The 12,500-nt window shown below is 53.0% G+C and overlaps 1 protein-coding gene across 1 annotated transcript in view; it reads right to left on the bottom strand.

Annotated features, from left to right (window-relative positions):
• The window catches only part of LOC311329372 (putative JmjC domain-containing histone demethylation protein 2C), a 33,384-nt gene that overhangs the window by 8,603 nt on the left and 12,281 nt on the right, over nt 1–12,500 (bottom strand). The window contains 10 exon segments of the mRNA XM_084463228.1: nt 1,271–1,576; nt 1,878–2,101; nt 3,823–4,036; nt 4,628–4,755; nt 5,411–5,500; nt 6,898–7,050; nt 7,613–7,827; nt 9,077–9,278; nt 10,634–12,228; nt 12,230–12,500. The exon segment at nt 12,230–12,500 is cut by the window's right edge and continues 971 nt beyond it. Of these exon segments, the coding sequence (XP_084319354.1) occupies nt 1,271–1,576; nt 1,878–2,101; nt 3,823–4,036; nt 4,628–4,755; nt 5,411–5,500; nt 6,898–7,050; nt 7,613–7,827; nt 9,077–9,278; nt 10,634–12,228; nt 12,230–12,500 (3,398 nt within the window).

A 12,500-nucleotide genomic window follows, 5' to 3' on the forward strand; every position in this document is an offset into this window, starting at 1 on the left:
GATTTTTTGGCGTCACGCAAAGAGATTTTAACCAGCCAAAGGAAAATCACCAGTGCCAAAATGCTACAAATTGAGAATAAAAACAGCAATTCAAATCCTCTCCAAATGTGTTTGATAGTTTGTTTCAAGTGCAGCCCATCCCTCTTTCTTGCATTGTACATGGTTTGGACCACTAGTAATCTAGATAATTAATAGACAGGTTATCAGTACCTTAAACATTTTATCTTCATATCCATTTTGTGTCATGTTGGGAGATTTCCCGCGTCAGTGAGCTCAGTCAGAACGACAGCAAAGAATACAGGTCTATATACAGTACGCTGGTAGAATATAGGCCTATATACAGTACGCTGGTAGAATATAGGCCTATATACAGTACGCTGGTAGAATATAGGCCTATATACAGTACGCTGGTAGAATATAGGCCTATATACAGTACGCTGGTAGAATATAGGCCTATATACAGTACGCTGGTAGAATATAGACCTATATACAGTACGCTGGTAGAATATAGGCCCATATACAGTACGCTGGTAGAATATAGGCCTATATACAGTACGCTGGTAGAATATAGGCCTATATACAGTACGCTGGTAGAATATAGACCTATATACAGTACGCTGGTAGAATATAGGCCTATATACAGTACGCTGGTAGAATATAGGCCTATATACAGTACGCTGGTAGAATATAGGCCTATATACAGTACGCTGGTAGAATATAGGCCTATATACAGTACGCTGGTAGAATATAGGCCTATATACAGTACGCTGGTAGGCTACTTGACTCAGAGGTTTCCCCCAAAAATTGTGTGCGGATCACCCCCCAAAGACTCATTCTGAGCCAGGAAAAACCCTGCTAAAATACTTTACTAACGGACAGTGAGTAAAGTATTTTAGTCTCCAGCTCAGGACCAATCAGCTGTCTCCAGCACAGGACCAATCAGCAGCCTCTTCTCCATTAGATGAGAGGTGGGATGAGACGAGGAGAGGGAATGGAGAGATGGAGAGGAGGAGGAGGAGGAGAGAGGGAATGGAGAGATGGAGAGGAGGAGGAGGAGGAGAGAGGGAATGGAGAGATGGAGAGGAGGAGGAGGAGGAGGAGAGAGGGAATGGAGAGATGGAGAGGAGGAGGAGGAGAGAGGGAATGGAGAGATGGAGAGGAGGAGGAGGAGGAGGAGGAGAGAGGGAATGGAGAGATGGAGCGGAGGAGGAGGAGGAGAGAGGGAATGGAGAGATGGAGAGGAGGAGGAGGAGGAGGAGGAGATACAGACCTGTCCCTGTCTCCAGCACTCCCTGAACAGTCTCCAGTTGCCTGCATTGCGGTGGTCTTTGAGCCAGAGCAGACGCCGCTCGTACAGCCAGCAGTGGGGGATGTCTGGGTGCTGATTGGCCGGTTCCTCCGTTGTCACGGTCACCGCCACGGGCTTCTTCTTGTCGACCTTGGCCTCCTCGACGGCGGGGGCGCCCTCGTGTTTGATGCTCAGCTTGGCGCCGCGGCTTGCCGGGATTTTGTTCTCCACCACGGACGCGATGATGTCATCCAGGATGTTGGGCATGCTCCGCCCACCCTTCGCGGCCTGTGGGGGAGAGGCGGGAGGGAAGACGACGTCAGAGCAGGTGTGTGTGTGGGTGGGTGTTCGTCTATGAGCGCGCACGTGTGTGTGAACGTCAGCACCTAGGTATACAGATATATACAGTAAGTTATGTGTGTGTGTTGATGTCCCTTGAAGGTGACTGGTGTAAATAGAGCAACTTCCCCTCGGGGATTCATAAACTACCTGCCAACCTAGCTTTCTAAACGTAGAAATGTGTGTGTGTGTGTGTGTGCGTGGCGTGCGCCTCATCTGTGCCCCGTGCGCGGCGGCGTCCGGCGCTGACCTGTGCGGCGGTGGAGTAGACGGGGGCGAAGGCGATGCCGGCGTCGGTGGAGCCCAGGCGCAGCTTGCCGGCGGTGGTGGTCAGCAGGTCGCGCAGCGTTGACCCCTGCTCGCTGCTGTTGCCCACCAGGGACGGCGCCTTGCAGTGCTGCAGCTGGAGGACCTCCACCAGGCCATCAGCGTCCTTCTCCTCCTTCACCGGCTTCCCCAGGGACTCCTTGTTTTCTGTGGCGGAACACACACACACACACACACACACACACACACGCACGCAGAAAAAACAGGCGTTCAGTTTAACCCTTTTAACCCTGAAAGTACAGTGACAACATTTTGAATATTAATTGGATTTTCCCTATAATACTAGAAAGCGCAGTTTCTCAGCTTTCAGCAAGTGTTGGAGTGAGGAATTTTTTTTATTTTTTTTTTTTATAGATTTTTTTAATATTATTAAATATTTGTTCGATATTTTTAAAATGTTGCCGGTGACGTGGTCGTATGGAAAGGGTTAAATGGGACATGGGCTGCGCTTATATATAGCGCCCTTCTAGCTTAATGTCCAGCTGAAACGCACGTGTGAGATCATCGAACTTCCGTAGTTCGACGTTTTTACGACTCCGACAGGCTATAGGGGCGGGACTTAACGAATTTGACTGGAACGTTGACAAGTGGGCGGGTTCTAACTACTTTAGACTGATTCGATAGACGTTGATTGGGTGCATGTCGTGAGATTATTGGTTGACCTTTTGGAGATTTTGTTTTACAGTCAGGAAAAAATCATAGGATTTGATATAAGATCATACAATCAATTGATACAAATTTCAAAAAATATTTGGGCATATATTGTTAAATATGTACACACTATGACCAAGGATGTCATCCAAATTTTTTTTTTTAAATTAAAAAATTACATTTTACATTTTCACAGTCTTTAACGGACAAACCGCTTTACAATGGCCTCCCATTCATCCGTTCGCACGCACGCTCCCACGCCAGTGGCGGCAGGCAGCCACGCAGGGGGGGCGCTAGCTTGGTCAGGAGGAGCCAGGGATCGAACCGGCGACCCCCTGCGATCGCCAGACGACCCGCCTCCTGGGACCGCGGCCCACCTTTATGTACTCCCGTTTTAGGGCGGTTAACGGCAAAGCCCGCGAATCTGCCGACTTCAGACCACGGCTAGCTGTCTAGCTCCTGAAGTGAGGACAGACATCAGGGGGGCGTCAGCTACTGACAGAAATCCCAGCTCCCGAAACGGAACAGAGAAACGTGTTGAGAGCTTGAGACGAAGATCCTATCGATCATTCACAAGTGCGACGGTATCAAAATAAAAAAAAGCCAGGGCGCATATCGATATCTGACAATGACAGTTGATGATGATTGATTAAGATTCTGTTCTCCGGTGATACGTTCTGCGTTCTCCTGTCCTATACCCCCATCAGGGGAACGTATGCGCCCGGCCAGGCTGTGTAAACATGCGGTCTGGAGCCACTCAGAGCTCGCGAATGAGAGCCTCAGTAATGGACACCGCTAAATGGGAGGGTTGGAGGAATGCTGGCTGGGTGACAAGAGGAACACACTCTCTCACTCACACACAAACATAAACACACACACACACACACACACGGCGCTTATACGGTACATGCACGCACGTGCACGTGAACAAACAGGCATGGGCGTACACACGACGTGCGTATATTAGGTGCGCTAGCACGTTCAAATGCGCGCAAACACACACACACACACACACACACACACACACACACACACACACACACACACACACACACACGGAACACGCTCGCTCAGCAGTTGGCAGGCGTCCTCGGCCCTGGCTGCCGTTAGTTAAATTGCCCAGCAGACAGAGTTTTGTTATTGTGTTGCAGTACAGTTCCAAGTTCTCAGAGTTGACCCGCCCCCACACCCGGACAGCCCCCCACACACACACACACCTTTCTTCTCCTCGCGTGACTTCTGTTCAGCCAGATCGGCCAGGAAGTGCAGAGGACTCTGGGACTCGGGCGGGGTCAGCTTGCAGTCGGAGCTGGTGTCGCTGGCCGGGCTGCTTCCGCCGTTAGTCTCCGCCTTCTGGGAGGAGTTCTGCTGAGGCGCCTCGGGCTTGACCAATGAGATCTTGTTGCTGTGGTTGAGAACGTTCTGCAGCACCTGCCGGGACCAGAGGTCAGTGAGAGGTCAGTTAGGGGTCAGGGGTCAAACACATCAGTTCCAGGGGGTCACAGCTGTTGAACTCTAGAGCAAAATGAACTGTGCAAACAAGAGCCGGCAGTTTGGGACAGAGCTACGTATGTGACAAACACTATAACAGGCTTTCCTCTGTCTGTCTGTCTGTCTGTCTGTCTGTCTGTCTGTCTGTCTGTCTGTCTGTCTTCCTTTCTGTCTGTCTGTCTTCCTTTCTGTCTGTCTTCCTTTCTGTCTGTCTTCCTATCTGTCTGTCTGTCTGTCTGTCTGTCTGTCTGTCTGTCTGTCTTCCTGTCTGTCTTCCTGTCTGTCTGTCTGTCTGTCTGTCTGTCTGTCTGTCTGTCTGTCTGTCTGTCTGTCTGTCTGTCTGTCTGTCTTCCTGTCTGTCTTCCTGTCTGTCTGTCTTTCTGTCTGTCTCTTCTCTTTCTTTCTTTCTTTCTTTCTTTCTTTCTTTCTTTCTTTCTTTCTTTCTTTCTTTCTTTCTTTCTTTCTTTCTTTCTCCACCCCCTCCCTCCCTCCCTCCCTCCCTCCCTCCCTCCCTCCCTCCCTCCCTCCTACCTGAGAGAGCCCGTTGGTGGAGGGCAGCTTGCTCAGCAGGCTGTTCTGCTTGGTGCCGCAGGCGCAGTGGGATTTGATGCTGTATTTCTCCCTGAGAGAGTGCATGGCGTTCACCAGGTCTGTCAACACTGCAACGCACACACACACGCACACAAACACACACACACACGGACACACACACACACACACACGCACACACACGCACACACGCACACACGCACACACACACAGAGACAACAACAAACACATTAGTGGATGCATGCTATTCATTATTTAAGGGTTTTTACCAGCTGGAAGATTCCGCGTCAAACAGCTTCGACAACAAAGTCTCAGAGTGTCTTTAAAGAGGGAGAAACGTTGTGAAGCAGGAAGGACAACGAAGCTACAAAACCAAACAGTGAAAGACATTGAGTAATATATAATTGACCATATCCAACTATCAATACAGTCTGTGTGTGTATAGTGCGTGTGGGTGCGTGTGTGTGTGTGTGTGTGTGTGCCTGTGTGTGTGTGTGCGTGTCTGTGTGTGTGTGTAACTGGGGTCCCTTCCAACATTGTGATCAGTATGCTAGTGGCTGGCGGGCTTCACAGGGGCAGAGCCATGTGTTTTGTTATGGTTGGGCTGCTCTCTCTCCCTCCCTCCCTCTCTCCCTCCCCTCCTCCCTCCCTCCCTCCCTCCCTCCCTCCCCTCCTCCCTCGTTCTGTTTCCAGCTGAACGGTCCAGGCCACAGCAGCCCTGGGCCGGCGCCAGGGGGCGGAGTTATAGAGAAAAAGGGCTCGTACCAGTCCCCGGGATGATCTGCGTTGGCATCAGATGCTTGTGATCGTGGGGCTGTCCCTTCACACACTTCAGCCAGGCGTACAGCTCTTTGTCTGCGAGGGGGGAGAGGGGGGGAAAAAGCACGAATCTCAAAATCACAGCTTTATTGGCACATGCATACGAGCGCACACCCAGACAGATTCACACAAAGATAACGGGATACGCACACGCGCACGTTTACACAAAGAGATACACACACGCAGGCACGCGCACACGCTCTCTCTCTCCGTCTCTCTCTCTTTCTAATCAACATGCAACAATGGACAGACAGCCGGCAGTGTTTGCACCAGGAAGGGCGCTCTGTCTCCCCAATGCGGGGGAGATATCAACAACAACACTAGCAGCAGCCGTCGCCGCCTCCTCTGGCTCTCAACGTCTCACCTACTGCAACAACGACACACACACATACATATATATACACACACTCACATACAGACCCCCCCCACACACACACACACACACACACACACACACACACACACACACACACACACACACACACACACACACACATACATACATATATAGATACACACACATACAGACCACCCCCCACACACACGCACAAATACACACACACATACACACACACACACACACACACACACACACACATACATACATACATACATACATACATACATACATAGATACACACACACACACATACAGACCCCCCCACATACACACACACACACATACATACATACATACATACATACAAACACACACACACATACAGACCCCCCCCTCCCCCCCCCCACACACACACACACAAACACATTAACACACACACACACACATACACAAACACATTAACACACACACATGGCCTCTCTCTCGTCCACAGCAGATGGCTGAGGTAGATAGCCTAAGCTCCCAGCAGTATTGTGTGTCCGGGCTGGAGGCCGTGGCAGGTATCTCATCTGTATGGCCGTGAACACCACCTGTTCCACCCAGAGAGCTGTGGCACAGAGACCGGCCCTCACACGCTTACACACCTGCCCTGGGCGGAGGGGCATACACACACACACACACACACACACATACACATGCGCACACACACACACACACACACACACACACACACACACACGCAACACAAAATGAGAGAAAAGATAGGAGAGAGAAAGTATGAACGAATGAACAGGGAAAGAAAGAAAGACAGACAGACAGACAGACAGACAGACAGACAGACAGACAGACAGACAGACAGACAGACAGACAGACAGACAGACAGACAGAAAGAAAGAAAGAAAGAAAGAAAGAAAGAAAGAAAGAAAGAAAGAAAGAAAGAAAGAAAGAAAGAAAGAAAGAAAGAAAGAAAGAAAGAAAGAAAGAAAGAAAGAAAGAAAGAAAGAAAGAAAGATAGAAAGCTGAGGAGCTCTCGTGGCCGGAGCTTTAGAAAATGCGACATTCCGAAAGCCGGTCGGTCGGTCGGTCTTCTAACCTTTGGAGCTCTTCCTTTCCTTTGCCTTGTAGCAGTCCAAACAGACCACGAAGCCGCACTTCTGGCAGACCCAGTGGATGTTGAACAGCGTGGCCTCACAGGCATCGCACATCTCCCTCACCCCTCTCACCGCCCTCTTCCACGCCATCTTGGCTGCGGGACAGAACAAACAGGGCGGGATGAGGACGCCATTCACAGGCAGGGGGTAGGGCAGCAGGCAGGGGGTAGGGCAGCGGGGCTACCCTGACCGTGGCTGGCTCTCCTTTCCTGTCTCTCTCTCTCTCTCTCTCTTTCTACCACTTTTCCTGGCTCTTCCCATGCCTCTCTCTCTCTCTCTCTCTCTCTCTCTCTCTCTACCTCTCTCTTTTCCTGGCTCCTTGCTTCTCTCTCTCTCTCTCTCTCTCTCTCTCTACCTCTCTCTCTCTCTCTCTCTCTTTCTACCACTTTTCCAGGCTCTTCCCATGCTTCTCTCTCTCTCTCTCTCTCTCTCTCTCTCTCTCTCTATCTCTCTACCTCTCTCTTTTCCTGGCTCCTTCCTTCTCTCTCTTACACTAGAGCTAGTGACACATGCTCTTCCTCAGGGCTAACTCTCGCATGCCATCGATATCTAGACTTTTATTGTATTTTTTCACATATCACAGATGAATTCAATAACCGGCCACGGAAATAAATCTGGTAGAGAAAAAAAAAAGGGGGTTCCGACCGTGTTCCGTACCGTCTTTCTTGATCCAGCTGGCGGCGTTGCTTTCGGTCGCGACCATCTGACAGAACTTGTCTCCGATGTAGCCCAGGATGTACTTGGCCGTGTCCGGGTCCAGCTCGCTGTCCTCGTACTCCCCGGACGCCCACAGGCTCATCGCCTCGTCGTCGTACTGCTCCGGCGAGGAGAAGCCGTCCATCCTGATCACGCCGTTCTTGCTGTACGACAGCCTGGCGGGGGGGAGGGAGGGAGGGAGGGAGGGAGAGGGAGGGAGGTTAACGCACCAGCTAGTATGGGCACGTGCATGTGTGTATGCATGCACAGAGATGTATGGATAGATGTGCTAACGGGCGTAGATGCTCACATATAGCGACAGACATATAGGGAGAAAGGAAACTGTTTAGCTTTGTATCAGTCGAACATTCTCCTGTTTTAACTCTATCATAGATGCCCCACTTCTCATCGTCTATACTATGGAGGTCTATACTATGGAGGGTTCATCCGGCCACCAGCCACCCAGTCAACCACCCAGACTGCCAGCCAGCCAGTCAACCACCCAGCCACCCAGTCAAGCCAACCAATCAGCCAGCCAGTCAACCAACCAGACAGACAGACAGTCAACCAACCAACCAACCAACCAACCAGCCAGCATGTCAACCAGCCAGCCAGTCAGGTCAGTCAACCAGTCAGTCAGTCAGTCAGTCAGTCAGTCAGTCAGTCAGTCATTCAACCACTCAGCTAGCCCGCCAGCCAGCCAGTCAGGTCAGTTAACCAGTCAGTCAACCAGTCAACCAGTCAGTCAGTCAGTCAATCAGTCAGTCAGCCAGCCAGCCAGCCAGTCGGGTCAGTTAACCAGTCAGTCAACCAGTCAGTCAACCAGTCAGTCAGTCAGTCAGTCAGTCAACCACTCAGCCAGCCAGCCAGCCAGGCCAACCCAGGTTAGGTATGAAGCCGTGTGATGTCAGTGCTTCAGTGCTGTTTATTGCAGCAGAGCAGACTCTCAGTCTCCTAACTAACATTACTGACAGAGAGCAGAGCAGGGGTCTGACATTGTGTGGGATTAAGAGCCAGAAAATCCTCTTTGGCAGATTTACTCCCATCCCAGACTTCTGTTACAGGATTAAAAACTAGTGAGCTACCACAGCGGCTGGCGAAGAGGAGAGAGGAAGTGAAGAATACAATATTTTTTTCTCTTTTTCTTCCCATCTGCGCATCGGTCTCTGGGGCCCCCGCAGATAAACAAACAAACAATATAGAGGCCAGCAGGAAGGATGTGTTTCTGTTTACAGAGAAGCAGTGCATTGTGGGTAGTGGGGGGGACTGTACTCAAATGACCAGAGCCCTGTCGGAGTGCTACTTTTCCACTCCCAGACGTTATCCATGATCTAACGTGATTGGTTAGCGTGAGCTTCCCTACAGTGACGGAGTGTGAATGTTGGCGTCCGGCGGCGACTTGTCTCTGACGTCATCGTCACTCACCGGCGGAAGTAGTAAAAGCGGCAGAAGACCGGCGAGTGGGTCGGCTCCTCCCCCTTCTTGCTGCGGACAACGCGACACTCGCGGCATTTCTGCAGGTTGGGCCCGATCTCGGAGCAGGAGTCGTCCTGCAGGAAGGACTCCCCCGTCTGCTTCAGCTTCTTCACCTTCCGCCAGTCCTTCAGCACCGAGCGGGGGATACCATCTGGGAGAAACGGGGGGGGAGGGGGGTGTTTATAAACAGGATACCCAGGTTTATATTAAGGCAGTGGAGGATTCTATTTCTACTTTCTTTACTACAGTGGGGCAGAGGTCAACTTCCCTCAAGCTCGGTATGAAAACATCCTATGAAAATAACCACAAGATTAGAAGAAGTCTTTTTTTACCACCTTTGACTGATTGAAGCCACTTGGAATGTATAGTTTGTTATGTAACTCAAAAGGGCTTTTTTTTTTTTAGCTTTGTGAAAGTCACTCAACAATCAAACCTCAAAGAAAGGGAAAACACATCTTCAGCCCGCTCTCTGACCTAACCTACTCTCTCTTCCTCGAGAAAACGGCGCATCGCATATCCTGGGGACAATTATGTCACGTTTGAAATGCGATAGCCGGCCAAATCGCACACAGATGCCCGAGGCGAGCGAGTTCTGGCTCGGTCCAGATATCCCCGTCGGTGAGTAATGACGGGGGACGGTTAAGTGTCAGCCCTCGAACCCACAGCTAAGCGCCTCCACCTTCCCGTACCCTGTTATGACTCCAGCTGAGGAAACCGACGGTTCGGAATGACCTCAAGCATTAGAACGCAGATTCGGTTACAGGCGGCGTCTCCCCCCGTCCTGCCCTCAAACCCCACGAGTTCACTAATCCAGACGGGGCTGCTAAAAGCGTTTGGAGATTTCCAGTTAAGGGAGCACTCAAAAGAGTCCTGGCAGCGATGTATTTCTCATAAACGTGGACATTCCTGGCTCCGCTTTTAACCCCGGCGAAGCACATCTGCGGGCCAGATGTGCAGGTCGGACTGGAACTTCCCCGCGCGCCCCCGCTGTCAAGAGGAACATACCTTCTCCTCTTTAGGAACCAATAACCGGAACGTAAGAGACGACTCGTATCCCGGCGTCGCAGAAATATAAACAGGGAGGATATAGCGTAAAAAAAAAAACGGATAATAAAGAACAGCTTAGTCACGGCGAGCTGTGAGACTGAACTGACATGTTTTAGAGATGTGTCTGAAACTAGAGCCGGGTGATATAGACTACAGGTGTATTTCACGATGCCGTTTAGCATAACGCGGTGTGAACAGTACCCATATTGATGTTGGGGATTATGGCGTCCATGACAGTCACTGATTCATTCAACGGATGTTTTATTGCTAGTGAATCTTGGACTGTCCCATAGGCCCTGTCTGTAGCTTTTCATGTCAAACACATAAAAATGTTTTATGTCCATGTAAATCGCAGACAAGGGATAAAGTAAGATGTCTCCCCTCCTCGCCAACACGTCATATCGTAGTACAATCCTATAATATCAAGTCGTATCATATCGTACAAGTCTGTGGACTTACTGCTGCTGGCCAGTTTGAGCTTCGTCTTCTCCCTGGCGCTCCGGAAGATTCCGTTGGGCTTCTGCTCGTCCTCCTCCTTGTCGTTGTCGCCCTTCCTCTTCTGCATGTCGTTCTGCTTCTTCTTGTAGGTGGGCTTGGGCTGGCGCTTGGCGCGCTGCTCCATCTTGCTCTCGCTGCCGTCCGAGTCGTCGCCGCCGCTCTCCGAGCCCGACTCGTACGTCCGCTTGCTCGCCCGTCTGGCCGGCTTCCTGTCCTCGCCGCCGCTGCCGGTCACCATCTTGTCTTCCTGCGTGGTGCCTCCTCCGCTCACCGATTTCATCTCCTTGCTCATGTCCACGTCGCCGGACGTGGAGGCGATGAGGTTGACCGAACAGGGTTTGATGATCTCGGAGACCGCCGTGGCGGACATAGCACTACTAGTACTACTACTACTGCTACTGCTGCTACTACTAATACTACTAGTACTACTAGTATTAGTACTAACAGTACTGCTAGTGCTGATGCTACTGCTGGTGGGCTTCTCAGGCTTGGTGTTCCTGTCCTCCTCAGAGTGTCTGGTCAGCCACGCCTTCTTCAGCTTGTGGTAGTTGGGCTGGCTCGTCTGGCCCGGCGGTTGACCGTTAGAGAGAGGTGGCAGGGGGCTGGCCTTGCCGGGGGTGGAGCCCCCTGGTGGGGTGGAGCAGTCCTGCGCCAGAGAGGGAGGCGGAGGGGAGCCTTGGTGCTGCTGCTGCTTGAGATTCGACGTCTGAGTCTCGCTTTCGGGCGTGCCGCTCCCGGGGGTTGCGGCGCCGGCGGCGGCGGAGGTCGGGGGGCCGCCCCCCCGGGACTGGGCGGCGGCCAGCGCGGCCTTGTGCTTCTTCAGGTGGACGAAGCTGGTGGAGTAGGACTGGGAGGAGCTAGAGCTGGGCGTGGGGGAGGGGTGGGTGGAGCTGGCCGGGCTGGGGGGGGGGAGGGACCCCCCGGGGGAGGTGGTCCGCGAGGAGCCGCTCTCCGTCATCTCGCCCCCTGAGTGCATGGCCTTGCCTTTGTAGGCCTGGCAGTCTGTCCGGTCAGTCCGGTGGCCGGGCATGGCCGACATGGAGTAGGCCAGCTCGGAGAACGCCCCGGCGCCTTTGGTGAGCACGCCGAAGCTAGCGGCCGCCGACACTAAAGGGTTGACCAGGTCGGTCCTCATATTGCACACGGAGTTGGGTCCAGGGCCGGTGTGCAGCAGCTGACTGGACAGGCCGCCCTGGGACGCCCTGAGAAAGGTCTTCTTGTACTGGAGACAGGCCTCCTCCAGGTTAGTGTTGGGCAGGATCACCCTACCGGCGCCGAACCCGGGTCCGGGGCCGACCTCGCGGCCCTCCGCCAGCCTCAGGCACTCGGCCTGGGACATTCCTGAGAAGCCTCTCCCAGAGAGCGCCTCCTTCGCCAAGGCGGCGGCCTTGGCGGATCCCGGCGAGCCGTCGTACTTGATGCACGTCGACGGACGGACGATGACGGATGCCATGTTGGTCTGGAGCTTCCCGCGGCTCCTCTCTCCGTAGTGCCACCCTCCCCCCGCCGCCGCCATCGCCGCCGCCGCCGCCCTCTCGTGCGAGTCTCCGCCCCCCCCGCCACACCTCGGCCGACGACGCCGTCTCGACGCCGGCGTTGGCGCCCTTCACCTCCCTCAGCTCCGGGAGGAGCGTGGGCGGCTTCTGCTGCTCCGACGCCTTCCCCGCCGCCGAGCTCACCGGCTGGATGGGCGTGAGGGTGGGCGGGGACAGGCGGCCGCCGTAGCCGCCGGAGCCCGCCTCCTTGCGGTCGAGGGCGTGCTGGGTGGGCGGGTGGAACACCGGGGCCCGGTGGAGCGCAGGCATGCACCTGAGCTGGTTGGAGGAAG

Source organism: Borostomias antarcticus (assembly GCF_949987555.1).
Source record: "Borostomias antarcticus genome assembly, contig: scaffold_322, whole genome shotgun sequence".
Classification (NCBI taxonomy): domain Eukaryota; kingdom Metazoa; phylum Chordata; class Actinopteri; order Stomiiformes; family Stomiidae; genus Borostomias; species Borostomias antarcticus.